Source organism: Vigna unguiculata, chromosome 1, assembly GCF_037176805.1.
Source record: "Vigna unguiculata cultivar grain cowpea cultivar isolate G323 ecotype 2 chromosome 1, ASM3717680v1, whole genome shotgun sequence".
NCBI lineage: Eukaryota > Viridiplantae > Streptophyta > Magnoliopsida > Fabales > Fabaceae > Vigna > Vigna unguiculata.
The window spans coordinates 29889624-29912437 of record NC_140792.1 but is presented as its reverse complement, the minus strand read 5'-3'; the positions used below and the strand labels follow the sequence as shown (position 1 = coordinate 29912437).

Below are 22814 nucleotides of genomic sequence, written 5' to 3'. Positions count from 1 at the left end.
TTGGTTCACATGAAATTTTATTTGGTATTCTAATATAAAATGTAAACAATTATAATTTATTTTAAGGTATTTGGTATCGAAGAAAATCCTCATTGAATATTTCATAATATTATGTTTTCTTTACCGTAATTTTTTTTTCTTTTATAAAAATTAATATTGAAGTAGTTAGAACACAGGTACGGGTATGGGTACGAGATTATACCCGTTGCCCGATGGAGATGGGGATGGAAAAAAAGTTTGATATCTGTTGGGTTTGGGTATGAGGATGAATTTTTTATGCGGGGATGAGTATGGGATAGTGAAATCCGTCCCCGCCCCGTTGTCATCCCTAGTGACACGGTATCGCCACATGGCGAGGTATTTGTCAAGTGTCATTGTCTTGATCTCAACTTAGTCCTCATATATGTCTATTTGTTTTAATTTAGTACCCATATATGTTTATTTATTTTCATTTAGTACCCACTCTATTCGTTTCAATTTTGGCTGAATATTTTTTTACAAAATAGAGAAATATTGTGTTTCCCTTAAGACCAAATTTATTATTTATATAAATGTTATATTTATATTTGTTATTAAAAATGACTTAGAGTAAACTTTTTATATTTAAGATTACATTTAATCATGACTTTATCTAATCGAATAATTGATGTCACGTGTACATATTTACTTCAAAGATGTTTTTTGTATAACCTTTTAGGAATAACGAAGGAAATATTTTGAGAATATTTAGATTTTAAAATAATTATTAACGTGAAGAAAACAAGTCGTTATTTATTTTTATTTTCTTTTATAAAGTTGAATAGAATATGGATTGTGAAATATGAAAAATCGAGAAGACATAAGAAAACATCATGTTTCTAAAAAGACTTATTTCAATTGGAAGACTTATTTCAAAAGCTATGCTCGATCAAGTTCAAATAACCTCGACAAAATTGGTGCGACAAAATTTCTAAAAAGAAGATTAACAAAACAATTAATGAAAAAATTAAATCAATGACAATTACAAAAATAACAAGTTTTTCAAGAAATCATAACACGTCCAAGACAATTATCAAAATTTTGATTGCAATATTAGTTTGACAAAAGTTTTAGAATTTTCAAATTTTAACTGTCAATATATATATATATATATATATATATATATATATATATATATATATATATATATATAAAATAGGATTATCAACTTTTTTTTGACAAAAACATTTATAAAATTTACTTTTCTTAAAAAAAGAACCTCAGTTCTATAACTATTAATAGAACAAAGTATCTTACAATTTACAGCAACCATTCTTTCATAACTCCACATATACTTAATTTGTAGCAAGAATATGCAGCTCAAACCAGTTAATTGCGCAACCTTTTTCTAGAATTAAGAAAAAGTCCAAACCCAAAAAAAAAAATTCAGAACATGTAAAATTGCAAAAAGAAATGGAAAAGGAGCTTTAGTTCCTTACTTCGTGAAATATGAGATCACTTGTTTAAATAAACAATTCAATAATCATCATCCTTCTGATAGTGCAAACAAAGTTTGGATTTCAGACTACGATATTTACAAAGTGGTGTAAGCCATGCAAAGTAAGATTAGAATAATGTAACAAATTGGTGCAAGCCATGGAATGTGGTAACTTGGTATCTCCCTGCAAACACTAAGCAATATGAATTGCTTGAGAACGATGGATTTCATCAGCATACGCTGAGGGAACATAGATTGCATGTAAAAGTGAGCTATGAGTGCGGCCATAGAACAAGTATATGAGTACTCCTATTAACAACCATACAGAAACTCGTAGCCATGTATCAACTCTGAAATGCAAACACATGAATGGTTAGATTGTGGTATTGGTGTATGCATGCAACGAAACAAGAAGCATGATTGTGAAGAGCTTTCTCACCCAAGGTCAATTAATAAGTAGGTGTTTATAAGAATACATGCACTAGGCAAGAATGGAACAAATGGGCAAGCAAAACCTGAAAATAAAAAAATACAAGTTATCAAAACCATTGTCAGATTTTATCCAATCTTGTTGTATTGAGTTTAGACCAATTCATCAAAGTTTGGTAGGTTTGGATGGTTAGACTTGTATATGTATTACACACATACCTCCTGAGTGTCCAAAGCTGTGGCTTCTATCATCTTGCTTTATGCAGGCCAGTACAATTACACTGCACAGAAGAACAACACCACCCATTCCACAAACCGTTATCTGCAAAATCCTGCATATGTATCACCAAAAGAGAACAGAAGTGATCATAAAGCACAAGTCATGAATCAAATTGTTAACTCAAATGTTTTTCTTGTTTGCGAAACGTATATATAGTATTCAGTAGAAAAGCATTCCTATAAACAAATACTATATGTGCAGTATAACTTCAACATTAATGAGGATTGTCAAAGTTGACAGACCTGGAAGACCAGTCAGCTGAAGCAGCACTGGTAACAATTAGAATCCCTATACATAGAAAGGCTATGGTCCATGCAGCAAGTTTTCGCCTAGATTTCTCATTCTGTTCATCTGTAAAACCAACTCAGAAACCTAAGTTTGTTAATTTACTTAGGCACATCAATAGAAAATGGAGGCAAAGGTTGATACAAAGAATATTTATTACTAAGATTGAAACTGAACACAACTTAGGTGCTGGTTTTGAAGTGGTTAGTTTTGGTGCTGTTTTCCAATCAGAATTAGATTTTCACTTCGATAATCAATCTTGGCCTTTAAAGTCACCTTCATTACACTGATTAGTAAGATGAAACTAATTTTGATCAGAAAATAACACTAAAAGTACCTAAGGAATTAAAGTTTTGCCCATCTCTGAAATTCAGATTGAAGATGTAGAATGGAAGTGCTTAAAAAAGAGAGCAGATACAAAAAAAAAAAAAAAAAAAAAAAAAACTTCAACATGAGTTTTAGGCTCTTCATTGACCTTTGAAGTTACTCTTTTGAGCCAATTAGCAGATCTCCATCAACTTGGGTGGTCCACGGTTACAAACAATAATTGCATCAAAATCAAATAGTTCATGAATATGGCTAGATTATTTCTGTCAACATAGCCAATCCCAGTTTACAGAAATCATAAACTGGTAAAGGGTGCCCTTCTATATATATATATATGCAAAAGAACTGAAGATTCAAACAACAGTTACCTTTGGTAACTTCTTTTATGATTAAAGGGTGTTTAAGTAGAGCCTCTGACTTGTCATGTAGATGGCTATCCTCACAATAAACAGCAGGATCTACAGGACTTATCTCCATATCTTCCCCAATATGACCACCAGAATGTCCCAATAATTGATCAACTGATGATAGAAGTGAAGACGGAATGGGTACTTCATCAGGTGGAACATATCTGATTATCAAAACTGAAACTGCAACTGTGGTAAAGGCAAGCAATGTTCCCACACTAACCTGCATTTCAAAGCAATGAATAAATCAGACAATTCATGTTTACAATTTTCTAAGAAAGATACGTCTCTAGTTTTTGTCTCAATATTTTGTAACACTTAACTCACCATCCCTGCTAATTGGGAAACATCCATAAAGAATGCAAGAGTAGCTGCAAAGACACCAGTGACAATGGTACTTTTCAAAGGAATCTGTGTGCCTTTATGGATGTCTGAGAAGAAAGGAGGCAATAAACCATCCCTAGCCATAGCCATAAAGACACGTGGCTGAAAAAAAATAAGATATATTTAACTTGTGCAAGAGACATAATTTATAATAACTATTATATGTGTAGCATTTCTAATTCATATATATATGTATATAGTACACGATATTCAAGACTCAATTAAAAGATACCTCTATTAGTTGCTATACATGCTAACATTTGTAAAAGCAGAAAAAACTATACATAAAATAAAGTTGTGGTAACACACACCATGTTTATGGAAGTCATACAATTTGTACCAAAGACTAACTCTAAGAAACAACTAAAAAGAGACAGAAAGATACGTTTAAACTAGTAGCAATATAGATGAAATGCATTTGAATTGAACCATGATTTTGCAAGTGTACTAAGAATCTCAGTTCCCGACTTCCCGATACAGCATTTCATCTCTTATTTGACCAAAATATGCAGGATGCGCATAATGACAACAAAATAATTGAGTGACAAATTAGGGCTTAAATGAAGTTGAAAAGTAACTTTAGTGGTCGTGAAAAATCAAAACCAAAATCTAACAATCATAACAAAGGAAAATGATCAACAGAGATGCTAAAAGAATAAATGAAATCTTGAGCACTTGTTTATGTACCTGAGGAAGAACAGAACCCAGCAGACTGGAAAAAAGAGCAGTAACAGCTCCAGTTGTTATTATATACCTGTCAGAGGTAAAAGGAAGCTTGAAGCATAATATTCATGAGACATGTACTCTAACAAGTAAATAGTGTGCCTCAGCAAACCTTACACTGCCCACTCCATCCCATAACTAGAAAATGCTGAAGAGATTGGGGTATCAGGGTTCAACTCATAATATGGTACTAAACCAACAATAACTGCAGCTACAAGCATATACAGAAGGCAACATATAGTTAACGCAGTTGATATGCCAATTGGCAGGTCTCGTTGAGGATTTTTCACCTGCAAGACAATATAACAAAATTCATTGACATAATAATCTTCAAGTGAATATTGTTAATCACAATACCAAAATCCAAAGGCAATGATAGATTTTAGATACTCAAACTACCAGACAGAAATATTGATATAGCCAGCCATAAAACATGAAAATAACTAGTTATAGATCTTCTACAAATACTTTTATTTCCATTTTTTTTTTGTTCCTTAGAGAGACCAACAATTACCCATTCACAAGCTTATATATCAACTTTCAGAAGCAAATAAATGATAAAGAAATGTCAATCACCACTATTTAATAGAATCTGACAGCTTTAAGGAAATACTCCAGATCCTAAAACTGATTAGAGTAGGATTTACGGTAAAAGTGAGGTTTTTATTCAAAATATTAGATGAGTTCTTCAACAAAGAACAATGCATGTGTGCTAATTTGATGTGCCTTGCATTTAGGTTCTGCCAACACATGACTTTAAAAGGTTAGTTCCCCAAGTGAATTCTTACCTCTTCAGCTGTGCTGCTCACAGAATCAAAACCAATGTATGAAAAGAAAACTATTGCAGACCCAGCAAACATCCCGTTCACTCCATAAGGAAAATACCTGATATGAAAGAGAAATTTCAGTGATATATAGACCATGAGCTGAATAAAGCAGAAACAAACACACCCATTACCCGCTGGAGAGTTCATATCCAACCCATCCAGACTTGAAACCTAGATATCCACCGACTAAAATGATGAAAAGCATGACACCAACATTTACTGTTGTTACAATAGATTGTGCCATTGAACTCTGAAACATTAATGTTATACAAAATAGGTAAGTGAAAAAAAAAAAAAATTCTGTTTGTGTATATATTTTATATGGAAAACCATACCTCCTTGATTCCAAGGCACAGGAGTACGGTAACAAGAAGAATTAATGCAGCTGCACATGGATCAACTACAATTCCAAGACCTGGTAATGTGTGTCGAGCCAAAAATAAAGGTAGGTTTTCCTCTCCACCAAAAAACAAGGCCTAAAATCAGCAGTGACAGAATTAATACGAAAAACGAAATTGTAGAGTATGTTGCAGTTGTTGGATACAGTAAATACGATACCAATTAGAAAAAAAGAAAGTAATATTCCTAGGGAAAAAAACGGTCTACTCATATCGTCTACTTAGATGGTCTACTGCATATAAAAAAAGGACAGTCTAATACAAGTTTGACGATCTAGGAACCTTTTATACAAGATTTTTCCTGAGCCAATTCTTCACAACAATGACAAGGAAGCATAGCTGGGTGTGATTGCAAGCAGACCAAAATACAAAAAAGAAGAAAGATGACAACAATAAAATGAATAAAGAAAGAGATCTCGTATGTGCAACCTTTGGTTTAAACCACTAAAACACTGCATCCATACAGCTTATCCTCAGAGGTAACTAGTTCTCTAACATAGTATCACAGTTGACTAAGTGGATCTGGGTTCAAACTTTAAACCTCAGCTTCCCCCTACTACAGGTTCTCACTGTTAAAATAAAATTCCAGAATGAATAAATGATAGAACTTTTTGTCCACTGTTGCTATCCAGTGAAGTTTTGTGGAAGAACTGATATAAGCTGTGCTTGGAATTCCCTCAACAACATAAAATGTTAATATGACCACCACATCATTTGACAAAAGCTCACCTGATTTCATTTCGTTATTCACTGAACGTATAACATAAACATTTACCGTGGTAGCACCATGTTTGTTCTTCCTCAGAATTTCCCCTTCTAAAACTTTACTAAGATCATGGGTGAAAACTCCAAGCAGATCACAAAATAAGTTTGTAATCAAGTACACCAAGTGTTAAAATACATTCACGAATCAGGATAACCATGTTATCCAATTTGTGATTCCAGATTACCTAAGACTTGTACGTTTTCAACTACATCTTTAGTACATTCCTAATTACAATGATGCCATGAACATAAAAAGAAACAAAGTTTAGAGTTTAAAAAATGGGAAAACAGTATAACACACCAGATTTGGTGTTATGCCACGAGCAACCGCAGAAGCACCAATTGTATATTCTAGAATCAGAGACCAACCGACCAACCAAGCCACCCTGAGATCAATAGCAATGTTTAAATCATGAATTCACTAACAATAACGAGAAGTAAACAAGGCCTAATCATTCACAGTATCAGTTGATAAATTCACATAATATGTTTTCAGCACACATGAGTAGATTGCTTAACCATTAAACCTAATGTTGGCAGCAGTAGAGCACTACATAGTTCTGTAAAGTGTTAATGTTGATAACTTCACAAAATATTTCTTCAGCACACGTGAGTAGTTCAATTAACAATTATACCTAAACTTTTATTCCAAAATGAACAAAGCTGTAACTTACCCTTCTCCAATGCATATGTATGTATAATGATAAGCACTGCCTGCAGATGGGCACCTACATGCAAGCTCTGCATAGCAAAAGGCTGACAGTCCAGCAGCTATTCCTGCAATGAGAAGTGATATCACAAGTGCTGGTCCTGCTTGCTCCCTGGCAACAGTTCCAATGAGAATATACACTCCAGCTCCAATGGTAGCTCCAACCCCTGGTTTTAAATAATGATCAGCTACCGTTAGCATCGTAAATGTTTGGTTTGCTACAAAGAATCTAAAGCAAGCATACACCAGAGAAAACATAAATTAAAAGTGACAACTGCACATATCATCATAACTCCACAACTTTTCTTGATAATTACAAAAAATAAAGTAAATGAGCAATTTTATCCTTAAATTGTAACCCTCTGTACCAAATGGTCGTCAACATAAGAAGAAGAAGAAGAAAAAAAAAAACTATTCAAGCAGTCCTAGAAGTATTCGAAATCGTGCAAAGTGGTCCTCCAAATACTTTAAAACTCTTCAAATTGATTGCTATATTTTAGAGAAATACATCAACATAAGGATAAACGTGACAGATATTCAATATTTCAAGTAGTACTTAAATACTTTAGACACTATTTAAGAGAAAGGACAGTATGATAACTAAATTAATGGTTTATTCACCAAAGTCCAGTAAGGTTATAGAAAATCCAAATGAAAATCAGTATGAAGCGGAAATTGAGTTTTCAAAATGGCTTGCTTTGCTACATTAACTTTGAAAAGAAAAGCAAAAAAAAAAAAGGATGAAAGCAAAACCACTCGTTCCTAAGTCATAAAAGACATAAGCACTCTACAACATCATATTCTCCGAATGTCCTTTTACTGAATTTATCAATCACAACCATTCGTCTAATTTTCTTTCTTCCTTCTACGACAGTAGTTACCAATTCCAACGAGATCAACAGCAGATAACTTCCTTGCCAATTGAGCACGTCTCCTGGCGTGAACAGAATCAACTTGCTTCCTCCTAATCAAGCTTCCAAAACCCCTAAACCATTTTCCTCCTCCTCCCAAACCAACACCACAATTTTCATTCCTCACGATCATTATCCAAAACCAGTGCAAGTATTATCAGGTATTGATACCACTTTGGGCCAAATTTATTTTGCAGAAAGGAGAAAACTTCGATGAACCCCAAAAATCTTTTGCCCGGAATAAAACCACCCTTTTGCTTCTACATAGAGAAAGAGAGAAGACTGAAGAGAAACGAAAGAGTAGCAGCGCTTCCGTGCGAAACTTTTAATATTATGATATGATTATACGAATATTATATGATGAATTATGTGATTGCGTTGTGTATATCATCTATTATACACTATTTATTAAATATTAAATTAAAACGCTGCATCCATAAATTTTTTGTCCCATCTGAATTTACCTTCAGCTCTTTTCAGTTCAGATAACTACGCAATTATTGAGGATAACAATTTGTAACTTAAAAATATTTACAGTAAGATTTGAATAAACAAGAGAATGAAAATTCATTATTCTTTAGAAAACTTCTTAAAAATTATATATATATATATATATATATATATATATATATATTATTATATGTGTAAACTTTAAATACTCAATTTCTGTCTACATTTCATACTCTCCGTATATTTTATTAAGCTGTAAATATATATATATATATATATATATATATATATATAGAAAGAAATTGAGTAAAAGTTGATGCTATAAAGTAAGTCAATTACAACCTATGATATTTATAAAAACAAAAATATATGAATGAATTTTTAAAAAAATAATCGATTGAGTATAATAAATATTGATAAAATTTATTTTTAGTAAAATAAAATAAATTATAGAATTAATACAAAATTTTAATAATGTTGATTTTTTTTTTATATGTTTGATATTTATAATTTTTTATACATGTATTCATTAAAACAATTAATGTTAATGTATAATTATGATTGAAAAAAATACTAAAAGCCTTAAATTTACAAAAAAGAAATAATGAATTTAAATGTTAATTATATATGAATATTAATTTTTCTTTTAATAAGTTCATATGAATTCTTAAAACTCAAACTAAACACATATTCAGTCATTTTAACCATTAATAGAATTATACAAAAAATAACGAAATTATATTATTTTTACTAATATTATAATTTTTTCTTATTATATTAAAATAAATTATGATGTTATTTGTTATATTAAATTTACTTCTTATGTAATTTTTTATAATAACTATTTTAATAATCTTTCGTTGACAATTAAACTCAACATTTATTTCTGGAATGCATTGTCAGCAATCTTATCTTAAGTACTTCCTGTGCCGAAGAAAGGTTGGTATTAGATTCTCTGAGTAGAATTAGTTGTTTAGAATGTGGTTTGTTTATTTATTTAAACGAGTAATTTTAGCTGACTTAAAAGCATAATGTCAAATTATGTTCTTGTTATTAAATTTGATATGAGAATATCAAATTTATACCTATATTTTTCTTTGTATCAATTAAACTTTATTTTAAGAAATTGAATATAATTAAGTCATTTTAAATATTTATATTAATAATGTTAAATATGTGTTATGTGTTAGTTTGTTATTTTCATTTAATTATTTTTTAACTTTTAAAATAAAATTTACATGATAATGATAATAACGGTTGTATATGTTAGTGACATGTCATGTCAAGTATTATTATCTTATCTCGATTAGGCAGCTGAATTTGTTATTTTAATTTTCACCTTTTTTTAAAGTAATTTATTTCGCTTTTAAATTAATATCAATTTTGATTTTTATATAGACGTTATATTAATATTTTTTCTAAAGTTAGTATTTTTATTGTATATTTTTAGTGAGATTAAATTTATTTAAATTTATATTTTATAATGAAATTTATTTAATTTTTTTTTAAAATTTATATTATAAAATTAAACTTTATTTTAAAAAAATTTAAAATTTATATTTTACATTGATATTTTATTATATCATATTTTAATATTATTTTTTTATTTAAATTTATAGTTTAAATAATTTTATATTTTTAAAATGTGTAAAATTGAATAATTTATTTATCAATGTTAGAGTTGGTTTAAAAATAAAAATTTTATAAACTCAAATCTAAAATTTTTTAAAATAATTTTATAACAATTTAAAATAAATAGATTTAAAATTTTAAACAATTTTACATAAAGTGCAATGTAAAATATAAATTTAAATAAACGTAATGTTCTTAAAAATATTTAATAAAAAAGTAAGTTTTAATAATAAAAATTAAATTTGATCTTAATTTGGAAGGATAAAATTCTTCTATATAAAAAACATGACAATGAATTGAATCAAAATAACAAACTAAAAAAAAATTAAAATTAAGACGGTGATACTTGGTGTGATAGTGACGCATTACACTACCACGTGACAATTTAAAAAAAAAAAACAAAAAATCACGAACTAAAAACTGATATGTGACACATCTTTAATATTGTTAGTACAGTAGTAGTAACAACGGTAAGAGTCTAATTGCATCAAATTTTCAAAAATAGAAATCTAATTAAGAAAAATAAAAATACAAAGACCACTTTGAGATTTTTTTCATCAAAAAAATAGAACAATGATAAGGATAATGATATTTTGACCAACTTTTTTTAACCTACTTTTAACCCACTACTCCAATCACCTTTCAATTATCTATTTTAATTTGTTTTAGTGGTGTGATGTGATAATTTAAGGGTGATTGGAGTGGTGAGTTAAAAGTGTGTCCAAAAAATTTGGTCAAAATATCATTATCCGATAGTAGTGGGTTAAAAGTGGTGTGATGTGATAATTTAAGAGTGATTAGAGTGGTGAGTTAAGAGTTAGTAAAAAAAAGTTGGTCAAAATATCATTATTCGATAGTAGTAGGTTAAAAGTGAATCAAAATATCATTATATATTACTTATTTGTAAACCGAAAGTTTTTATTAGAATAAGTTTTCAAAATTTTTAAAAAATTTGTGCTAAAACTAAAGTAAAAATCAAATAAAGAATAGTTACTCTTTCTTTTTAATAAACAAGACATTAAAATAAAGAAGAAACCAAATTGAGCCAACAATAGTGGTGGGATTTTTTTTAAGAAGATTTATGAAAATTCTTATAAAATATAAATTTTACCGTTTAAAATTGAGTAATTGATATTTATACTAATATCTATAACAATATATAAATGGATTCCCCTTTTCGTGTCCAATTTCAAAATACTAATTTTACCCTTTAAATATAATAATTTATTAAATTTAAAAATTGACAGTTATTTTTACAAGATTTTTATAAAATGGCGATCTCTGTTTCTTCTCTTCTTCTTTATTTATCAATGGTTATTCTTTCATCTATTCTGATATATTTCACTTTATTTTTAATAAATATAATTTTAGTTTATATATTAACTTAATAACATTACAACTTTATCACCTACTAATATAATATCACGCATATTTAAAAAATGCATACACATAGGCGCGATAGTGCCTGTATTTATGCTTGTAATATATAAAGAGTTTCTCATTTTTTTTTACATATTTCGTTTTGAATTTTATCTTCATATATCCTTTTTAAGTGATTTTTTTAATTTAATTTTTTTATTGACTGGCTTTTAAATCATATTTTAAATCTAAAATAAGTTTTTATATGTAAAATTGTAGAAATTATTTATATTTTTTAACAATTATAATAATAATAACTTTATTATTGTTTATAATTAAAAAAATAGTCACATGTGTACTATGGCATGAGCAACGTTTTTCTCCTCCTAGGGCACAAGCCACAACTACTTCGTCTTTCTCTTACTAGGGCACGAAATTGAAATAAAAAAGCAACAATCTTTTTACTAATTATGAAATCAACACAGTTTGTTGATGAAATCAACAGACAAAAATGAAATTGAAAGCAAAAAGATGATAAAATGAGTGGTTGGAATCTTGAGCGGTGACAAAGAGAAAGAGGAACCATGAAAGAGAGAGAGAGAAAGAAAAAGTTTAGCCAAATAAATGTTAAGATATGTCAAATATTGTATTAGCAAATATTATGTAATCAAATATTCTGTTAGTTGTAATTTAGGCATTATTACCTTTGTGAGCAAATATATGCAGTTGTCATTCCTTTAATAGATGAGGAATTATAACATCCTTGTATGTATATATATATGGTACCTGTGAGAACCCCTCTTTGTTTTTTTTCTTATCCATGAACCCTCTCTCTCTGCTACCAACTTCACAGAAACAACATTTCACTCTCACCTTGCACTCTTCTCCCTCTCTATTTTCTCTACCTTCTCTCTACCAGAAAAGATTCTGAATTCTCATCCAAAAAGTATGAATCATTCTCTTCTGTTACAGAAATCAGACCTGAGGCTAGTTCAGGACCACTTCCTCAAGCTGAGTCTCCCCTCCCTACGTGTAAGTCAATCTTAATTTCTCCCTTGCCTTCCAATTTTCGAATTTTGGGTACTTCCATCTTTCTGGGTTGAGTTAGGGCCTGTTCTTACACTTGACATTTGTAATTCAGTACCTTAGGTTGTAAGATTGAGGTGCCCCTTGTTGAAAGAGTTCTTGCTTGTGGTAACTGCAAAGGTAAGGGAAGCTAACTGTCTTTCTTCTTATTTCAATTCGTGAACCATGTTTGATGAGTTTGATTGAAGCATTGTGTGCTAAATTGATGTTTGAAACACATGTGTGATTGCTTGATTGATTTTTTCCATGGATTCTAGGCTTCTGCATGTGGGAACAGTAGAGTAATCTGGTATTTTTGCCTAGGCGAGTGGCTCTCGCCCAAGCGAAAACACCAGAAAACCCACCCATGTTCTTGCGCGAAGCCTCGTCTAGGCGAGTTGAGGTCGCTTAAGCGAGAGACACTCTCGTCTAAGCGAACCAGCTCAGCCTGAGTGAGAGTTCGCCCAGATTTTATTTTTGGCCATTGTTAGAGCCTCGCTCAGGCGAGATTGACTCGCCTAAGCGAGATAGCCTCTTGCTTGGGCTAGATTGTCTAGCTTGAGCGAGAGCTACTGTAGTGAGGTGCTTGATGTTCTGTTTTAAAGGGTGAAATTATATGTTTAAAAGTGATTTGTGCAATTAGTCTCCTATATGTTTGGAATGTTGTTGCTAATATTGAGTATGGTGAAATTGGATGAATATGAATTATGAGAAGTTGTAGTTGAAATAGAATTTCAAGGGAAATTCAGAAGAGAATGTTAGTGTGTGTAAGGACGTGAGGAATCCGTATTGGTTGGTATCCTGAAACTCAAATAATCATTCACGCTCAGATAGAGCAGAATGGATTATGTCGTGAGGAGTAGCAGGAGGTCCTAGTCTTTAGACTTGATCAAGTCTTAGACGCGAAAGGGACTTACCCTGGGAGTGGTTGGGTGATAACCCCTTGTAGCCAAACTCTGTAGAGTTTGGGAACCTGCACAAGTGCAAGCCACCAAGAGCTCCAATGTCGCTTACACAATTCAGATATCGAGTCTAGAATTATACAATTGAGTTATGTTTTATGAATGATATTTATATTGTGAACTGCATAATCTTTCTCTTATTTCAGTTAGCTTGTCCTTCTTGTTTATGTTTATTTTCCTTATGTGTTCTCCTTGCAATGATCACCTACGGTTGGTGTGAGCAAAGTCGAATCCAGATGAAGACATCCCTCTCCTGGACAGGAGTTGATCTTTTGCTTGGATATTCTGTGGTAGTTTTTGGGTTAGATGCTATGGAGTTTTGAGATGTATAGATTATCCTTTCTTGTATACCTATACTTGCCATCAGGGATTTATATGGTTATTTTTGGATGACTGTATCAACGATATATAACAGTTTATTTCTACTATCTGCTTTGTTTGATCACAATATAACATTTTATTTGGTAGTGTGAAAACTATTAAATGGGATGTTACAATACCCTATTCTTTGAAATAATATATCAAAATTATTCTTTAAATCCTTTTTACATGGTATCAAGAGCCAAAGATCGACATCCTCTACAATATAGGAAGCGATGCTTCTTTATTTGAATATTTCGGATGGCTCCTTCCGATAAAAATCAATCAAAGAAACATGATTTTGGGACTTCCACTGCTACCCATATGCACGAAGCGCTCACCCTTGAACGGCTTGACGGCACCAACTATGTTGAGTGGTCGTTGAACGCACAAAACAAGATTAAAGGCAAAAAACGTTGGGGTTACATCACTGGAACAAAGGTTGAACCAGAAAACAAGAAATATGATGAATATGAAGCATGGGAAGATGAAAATTGTCTAGTCAAGTCTTAGCTTTTGGATTCCATGACGAAAGAAATCAGATCCCTCTTTATTCGCTTAGCTACGACAAAGGACATCTAGGACATTGTGCAGCAAACATACTCAGTCAACCGGGATGTGTCCTGATCATATTAATTATATCGTGAGGTAATATCTACTCAGCAAAATGGAGGATCTGTTATTACATATTTTGGTAAGTTGCAAAGATTATCGTTGGAGTATGATACTATCAGGAATTGTACCATGGAATGTCCTAAAGATGTTGAAAATTATAACAACATGATTAATTATCAACGAGTTTATGTCTTTTTGGCTGGCCTGGATACACATTTGGATGCAGTTCGTGGTCGTATCCTTGCTACTACTCCCCTTCCAAATGTTCAATCAGTTTATGCAACTATTTGTGCCAAGACAAACTGCCAAGAGGCTATGCTTGACAGTGAGTCTACTATGGGGATTGCCTTTGTTGTTAAGAAGTTTCCTAAGAAAGGAATACGCAAGTGTACGCACTGCAATGGGGATAATCATGTCATGGAAACATGTTTTAAACTCCATGGTTTTCCATATTGGCATCCAAAAGGTGAAACTACTCCTAATACCAAGGTAGAAGCTACTCCCAAGAGCCATAGTTCTACTGCTGCCAGATTTGTGGCCAAGTCAGGTATATCTAACTCTGCTCTTAATCTTTCTATTGTTACTAGGGGTAGTGATTGGATAATTAATTCAGGTGTTACTGATCATATGACTTGTGATCCACATAAATTTACTAATTTTCCCCTAATTGTTCTAAAAGTGCTATTATTAATGCCAATGGGGTCTAATCTCTTATTAAAGGTGTATGTACTATATCCCTTTCACCCTCCTTATCAATTCTTGATGTTTTATTTGTTCCTACATTGAACCGTAATATTCTCTTTGTCAGCAAGTTAACCAAATCACATTCTTGTGTTCCCTTATTTCACCCAACCCATTATTTTTTCCATAACATCCATTCCAAGGAGAAGATTAGTAGTGGTAGAGAGAGTGAAAGACTGTATTATCTTGAAAATGTCTCACAACAAACCTATAAAGGAGCGTTGGTTTGTCTTGCGAATGAACACATACAAGATATAAACAAAAAGGAAATTTGGTTATGACATAGAAGATTGGGACATCCCTCTTTTGGTTATCTAAAAAAGTTATTTCCATCACTATTTCATAAATGCAATATTTCTGATTTTATTTGTGAAACTTGTGTAATGGAAAAAATTCATCGTGTTGTGTTTCCTTTAAGCAATAAAAAAATAGATTTTCCTTTTTCATTAATCCACACAGATGTTTGGGACCCTGCCCCACAATCTACACATAATGGAAAAAATGGTTTATCAATTTTGTTCATGATTGTACTTAAGTAACTTGAGTATATTTGCTTAAACATAAAAGTGATGTGTGTAATGTATTTTGTTCCTTCCATCATATGATAATTACTCAATTTAACACATATATTAAGGTCATTCGATCAGACAATAGAGGGGAATATTTTAAGACTAAGTTAATCGAGTTCATGAACTTCAAAGGCATCTTAAATCAAACTATATGTCCTTATTCACCACAACAAAATGGGGTGGCTGAGAGAAAAAATAGACATATATTAAAGGTGATAAGATCACTTTTGATAGATGATAATGTCTCATCTCATTTATGGGGTGAGGTTGTGAGTTCTGCACTTTATTTGATTAATCGAACACCTTCTAGTGTTATTAACTTTCAAAGGCCTTTAGATGTGTTGTCTGTTCATTGTATCCTTCCTTCCATGGTTTCTTTACCACCTCATGCTTTTGTATTTGTTATATATGTTCATTTACACCCATATCAACGTACAAAGCTTGAAGAACGAGCTTTCAAATGTGTTTTTGTTGGATATCGATCAACTAAAAAAGACTATCATACTTACCATCCACCATCAAAGAAATTTTATATCTCTATGGATGTGACATTTAATGAGCATAGTTTTTTTATGTTGATTCTACACTTCAGGGTGGCAATGAAAGTGAAGTGCATAATCATTATGTTAGTATGTTTGATATCCCAGATGAAAAATTATCAACGTACAAAGCTTGAAGAACGAGCTTTCAAATGTGTTTTTGTTGGGTATCGATCAACTAAAAAAGACTATTGTGTTGACCATCCACCATCAAAGAAATTTTATATCTCTATGGATGTGACATTTAATGAGCATAGCTTTTTTTATGTTGATTCTACACTTCAGGGTGGCAATGAAAGTGAAGTGCATAATCATTATGTTAGTATGTTCGATATCCCAGATAAAAAATTATTATGTAAAGATAAATTATCATGTGAGGATCATTATGCAAGAAGTGTGCCAATCGTAAATATAGAAACTTCTCTGTTGGATAATACAATGTCTTCTGATCCTAACTAATTGGCTCAATCTTCTCCATAGGTTCGGCTTGACTCTTCAAAGGTACCTTTTGATCTTATCTCTGATAATACTAATATAGTTGAAACTAATCATGAAATTGATTCTCTTGATCCTACACTTGATAATACTAATTGTCGCAACTGGAATCGCGACGAGAAGACACTAAAAGGGAAAGAAAACTATTTTTTGGTATTTTTAGAAAATAAGTGTCACACGGTGCGAGCGTCCGAACAAGACACAATAAAAGAATGAAAGAGAACTTTTTTTTATTTTTTCTATATTTGTAAATTTTATAATTTTTAAATATATTTGTTTTTTTTAATAAAATAAAAATAAATAAATAAATAAATAAATAAAAGGATGAAATTATTTAAGAAGGATAAAAGTAGAAAACAAAACATGAGGGTACATAAGTAATTAATGGGGGTACACAGAGTAAACACAACAACAGGCTCAACAACAATAGACAAAGATAGGGGGTGGGGTGCAGGATCATCACATGTGGGAGGTGCATGAAGTAAACAGGAGGGGTATGTAAAGTGAGGCGAGGGTGTAAGAAATAAAAAGATGTGGGGTGTGTGCATTAAACAAAGAGGTGCGTTGTGTAAACCTAAATAGATCCAAAACACAAACTGGGGGTGCAAAGATCGAAAGCGGGGTGCGCAAAGTAGAAAGGTTGGCAAGTTCAAAGAAACTCGTGGGTGTGTAAAAAATTAATGTTGGGGGTGCAAAAGAAAACTACGCGGACCTAACTTTCTGTAACCCTAATTAAACTAAAACTAATTAAAAATTAAACCTTCTTCTTCCACGATGCGGCAGCCTCTTCTTCTCGCACCAACACAACTCCAACTCCTGTCACCGTTCGCCCCCATCTCCGCTTCACCACGCCACCGCGCCGCAAACGCAGCTACCTTGTCGGCGACACAAATCGACGCTTGAGACGTCACCATCCCTCTCAGCGGCTCAACCACTTTGTTCTCGCGCACACACCGAACCCCGAGAGGCTGTCTCCCGCTGCAACCAGCCAAAAATGCTACCAGCGACGGCGACGCCACCATAGATCTCGAAGACGAGGGATATGCCACCTTCACTCTCCCTCCTCTCAGGCACGACCTGAACAGCCTCTCCTCCGGCATCCAAGGCCGCTGTCGACAACGCTCAGATCGCCGCGACCCAGATCGCCATCATAGCGCCATTGCCGCTTAAGCTCCGACTCAGCGTTTTCGCCATCGGTGATGGTTTTATCCCCTTCCCACTGTTTTTCGTTTTTTATTTATGCTAGGTTACGATGATAAATTTGGGTGTTCGCTGTATCAGTGGCTCGAGGATGATTTTGTGTCTATTTGGTGATGAAGTAAAAATGGAGATGTTGATGGTTTTATGAATGGGGATCGAAAGTCAAGGTTATGATTAGCAGTTTCTAGAGATGTTTGGTGTATGTTTGTATCTGTGCAGGTGAAATGGTGTTGATGATTCATGGTGATATTGGGTTGGGGTTATGTGTCCTTGACATCGTAAGGACGACTCTCTTTAATATCTTTTCCCCTCCTCCCTCGGAGATGTTACTTTTTCCCCTTTTGTAGTAAGTTTTCTGTGTTTGTTTTTCAATTTGATTCTCCTTTGTGTGGTTCATCATGAATTCCTGATGCCTGTATTTCTTGAGCCATGCGAAAAGTGGAAAGGGGTTGCTTCCTGCAACATGGCTGCCCTATCTCCTGTCTACCATAGACACCAGCTTTCCATTGATTTATGCAATCTTCTCTCTTATTATTTTTTTAATCTATTTTATTTTTTCCTTAAATAATAAAAAGTAAAAAAGGAATATAAAGAAAATTGTAAATAAAATAAAAATAAATAAAATAAGATTAAATCGAAGAAAATAATAACAATAATAATAAAAAAATAAAATAAAATAAAAATAGAATATAATAATAATAATAATAAAACAAAATAAAATAAAATAAAAATATAATAGAATAATAATAATAAAATAAAATAAATGTAAAGTAGAATAAGATGAAAAGAAAAAACAAAATAAAAGTAAAATAAGATTATGAAGAAAAAAGGTAAAATACATTATAACCCAGACAAAATTGGGTGTTGACACTAATTTACACGAAACTGATCATGAAATTGATCATTGTCTGCATGAGACCACCAACACACCAAACACTGAGTCTACTATTGTCCAATATAATTTTCCACCCTGTTCTAACTGTGGTCAACCTCCAACTAAATATGAACCAAGCCTCCAAGCCAAAGTTAAATATTCGATTAGTAAATATGTGTCATCTCACATGTTATCTCAGTCATATGCATCATTGGTATCTCAATTATCTTCAATTTCTATTCCTAGTAATATACAAAAAGCTTTGACAGATCCTAGATGGACCAAAGTAATGGTTGATGAGATGGTAGCTTTAGAAAAAAAAAACAACACTTGGGATCTTGTGTCCTTACCAAGAGGGAAGAAAACTATGGGCTGCAAATGGGTATTTACAATTAAGCATAGAGCTGATGGAACTATTGAGAGGTATAAAGCACGACTTGTGGCTAAAGGTTACACTCAGTCTTATGGTGTAGATTATCAAGAGACGTTTGCACTAGTAGCCAAGCTCAATACTGTGAGAATACTTTTGTCACTAACAGCAAACCAAGATTGGCCTCTTCTACAATTTGATGTGAAAAATGTTTTCCTACATGGAGAAATTTTAGAAGAAATTTATATGGATTCTCCACTAGGCATGACAAATTCAATTGGAATGAAGGTTTTGCAAATTAAAGAAGGCTCTATATGGATCAAAACAATCCCCAAGAGCATGGTTTGGAAGGTTTACCAAGTTTATGAAGGCTTTTGGCTATAGAGCTAGTAACTCTTATCACACCTTATTTTTTGAAGAGAGGAAAAGGAAGAATTACATCTTTGATTATATATGTAGATGACATGATTATTATAGGAAATGACCAAGATGAGATTTCTAGTTTACAACAATACCTTGCATCTGAATTTGAGATGAAACAACTTGGAAACCTCAAATATTTTTTGGGTATTGAAGTAGCTAGATCAAAACATGGTATTTTTCTATGCCAAAGAAAATATACTATTGACTTACAATTGAAAACTGCTTGGGAGTAAACCAGTTGATACACCAATTGAACAAAATCATAAACTCTTTCAATGCTCAAATTCAGCAAATATAGGCAGAGGGAGAAACCAAAGGTTGGTAGGAAAATTAATTTATTTGTCTCATATAGTCCAAATATTACCTATATAGTGAATGTTGTTAGTGTAAGTTTTGAAATGGTTGAAATGCCAAGAAAGGGGGTTGAATTGGCTAGTTAAAAAATAGGATGTCTTTTGAAGGTTTAAAATTGTTTAAATTGAATCAATTCAATCACCAAGTTTGGATGCAAAAACCTCTTGACAGTATACTTTCAACTGATCAAAAATAGAGTTAGTCGATTGATTTTAGTAAGCAAATACTATATTGGTATAATCAATCGATTGAATAAGAAAAACAGTCGACTGAAATACTGGGACAAATACAGAAATTTAGATTTGTTATTTAAATCAAGAACAATGTAAAAGATCAATCAAGACAAGTTCCAATAAGTTATAAAAACATGCTCAATGTTTCAAATGTCACCTAAACACTCAAGAATATCAAAAAGACGGTTTAAATCCAACTTCTTTAAACTTTAAATAATATGCAAGAGAGAAGGGTTAGAGAAAAGATTGATGTACAAGATTTTTATACTAGTTCACTCAAACTTGAGTTACATCCAGTTTGTCAAGGCAACCCGAGCCTGACTTTGCACTATTTCAAAAGATTTACAAAGTTTACACCCTTACACTTTCAAAATAAGCACAAACACACACAAAAGACTCTTGAATCACACAAGAATCACAACAGCACAGCTAGACACCTCTTGCAAACTTGGAAAACCACCAGGCACACACACAAAACTTGAGAAAGATCAAACCTTAGTGGTAGCATAACCCTGCCTAGCACAAACACCTTCTCCAAGCTTCAAACACAAGCAAAATGCTCCAAGAATTTATCCAAGATCAACCAGCTGCAATTTGTATCATCACGAAAGAGAGAGAATTCCTAGGTTTCCAGAATGGTTTCGCACTCAAAAATGGTTTTGCTACTTCTTTTTCGAAAATCACAACACTTATAGTCAAACTATTATGAAATTCAACAGGTTGATTTTCAAATCAATCGGTTGAATTCACTTAACTTAAATGAAATTAGTCGATTAAAAAATAAATCAACTAATTAAATAAGTCATAGTTTAAGATTACTGCAACTAACCTTTTAACCTGTTGAAAATCCATTCAACAGATTAAAAGGCTCAATAAAGACCTTATACATCTAATAAATGCTAAATGGTCTACAAAGAGTATTACGAACATCAAGCTTGTTTTCCTAATGATATATCCATATGGAGGGCACGCGTTCAAGGCTTGTTCAACATGAGAAAAATCAAGTCTTCATGATTTCATCAATGTAGGCATGATTCCAAAGCAATGGCTTCAAGTTACTTCAACAAAGCTTCATCAAATCTTCATGAAATACACCATCCAGGCTTCACGTGTCAACAGTTAGTCAATCTATGCATGACCCACGAAAGTTTCATATGGATGTTGTTGAGAGGATTTTGAGATATTTAAAGTTCACTCCTAAAAAAGAAATTTCGTTCTCAAATCATGGAAACTTAAAGGTAGAAGGGTACACTGATGCAGATTGGGCAGGTTCAAAAGATGATAGAAGATCTATCTCTGGATACTTTACTTTTGTAGGAGGAAATCTTGTAACTTGAAGGAGTAAAAAATAGCTTGTAGTAGCAAGATCTAGTGTTGAAGCAAAATTTAGAGGCATGGCACTAGGTGTATGTGAACTTTTGTGGATTAAAAATCTGCTATCAGATTTGGGCTTTAAACAAAATGAAACTATGAGTTTGTACTGTGATAATACGTCAGCTATAGCGATTGCTCACAATCCGGTGCAACATGATAGAACAAAGCATATGGAGATTGATAGACGTTTCAACAAAGAGAAACTTGAAGCTAGAATAATTTTCTTTCCTTTTGTAAGATCAAAATTGCAATTGGCTGATGTTCTCACTAAAAGAGTGTTAAGCAGAGTATTTAATGAGTCTCTATTCAAGTTAGAAATGTGGGATATCCATGTACCAACTTGAGTGACGGTATTAAGATATATCAAATATTCTATTAACAAATATTATGTAATCAAATATTGTGTTAGCTGTAATTTAGGCATCATTACCTCTGTGAGCAAATCTGTGCAATTGTCATTTCTTTAATAGATGAGGAATTATAACACTCTTGTATGTATATATATGGTACCCTATTCTTTGAAATAATATATCAAAATTATTCTTTAAATCCTTTTTATATTAAAAACTTTTGAGAAATAAAAAAAAACGAGAATAACTTTACGGTGTTTTTTAAAAAAACCCCTGAAACTTACTTGGGGTTCCTAAAATCTCTATTATGTATATTTTTTTATTGGAGGTTATTACAATCTCCACTAAAAAACCTCCAATAAAAATATATAATTTTGTAGTGTGTTTTCATTATTATAAAATTATATATATATATATATATATATATATATATTTGTTTATTCTTGTTACTTTTTATGAATTAGTCACGAGCTATGATGCACTGATACTTCAATTTGAATCATGTATCTGTGTCCGACACGTATCTGTATCCGATACTTGAGAATATTAATCAGTGAAGTATCTCTTTTATAAAGTCATAGTACAATACAATAAAATCTTTGAATTATGATCAATTTTAGTAACAAAAATAATTAGTCACTATATAGTGACCAATTTAAGTATCAATTTAAAAACTAAAAATTATTGGCAACTAAAATAGTTCCAAAAAATTTATAATTAGTCTCTAAATTGTTAATTAAAATACTTTTTATTATGAATTGATTTCTAGATTTGTCACTAACATTACCTACCAAGATTTTGACTACCAAACTAATTTGTTTCTAAATTAGTCACTAACATTAGCTACCAAAGTTTTGGCTACCAAAATAATTAGTCTATAAATTGGTCTCTAATTAGGAAATTGGTCTCTAATATATTTTTGATTACTAAAATTGGTCATTATTTAAG

At 31.9% G+C, this 22814-nt stretch overlaps 1 protein-coding gene and 1 long non-coding RNA gene across 2 annotated transcripts; one reads left to right on the top strand and one right to left on the bottom strand.

The window, feature by feature from the left end:
• Positions 1 to 1432: 1432 nt before the first annotated feature.
• Positions 1433 to 8245, bottom strand: LOC114186452 (cationic amino acid transporter 4, vacuolar-like). Its single transcript, XM_028074442.2, has 14 exons — positions 7872 to 8245; positions 6956 to 7157; positions 6583 to 6667; positions 5454 to 5594; positions 5250 to 5368; positions 5080 to 5176; positions 4409 to 4581; positions 4256 to 4322; positions 3512 to 3670; positions 3146 to 3407; positions 2408 to 2516; positions 2105 to 2217; positions 1896 to 1971; positions 1433 to 1806 (listed from the first exon to the last, which is right to left on the bottom strand). The coding sequence occupies exons 1-14, from the start codon at positions 8032 to 8034 to the stop codon at positions 1650 to 1652; spliced, it is 1923 nt and encodes a 640-aa protein (XP_027930243.1). The 5' UTR covers positions 8035 to 8245; the 3' UTR covers positions 1433 to 1649.
• An 8776-nt stretch (positions 8246 to 17021) lies between these two features.
• On the top strand, positions 17022 to 18431 carry LOC114194037 (uncharacterized). Its single transcript, XR_003606339.2, has 2 exons — positions 17022 to 17884; positions 17970 to 18431. It is a non-coding gene; the product is annotated as an uncharacterized LOC114194037 (long non-coding RNA).
• The last annotated feature ends 4383 nt before the right edge of the window (positions 18432 to 22814 follow it).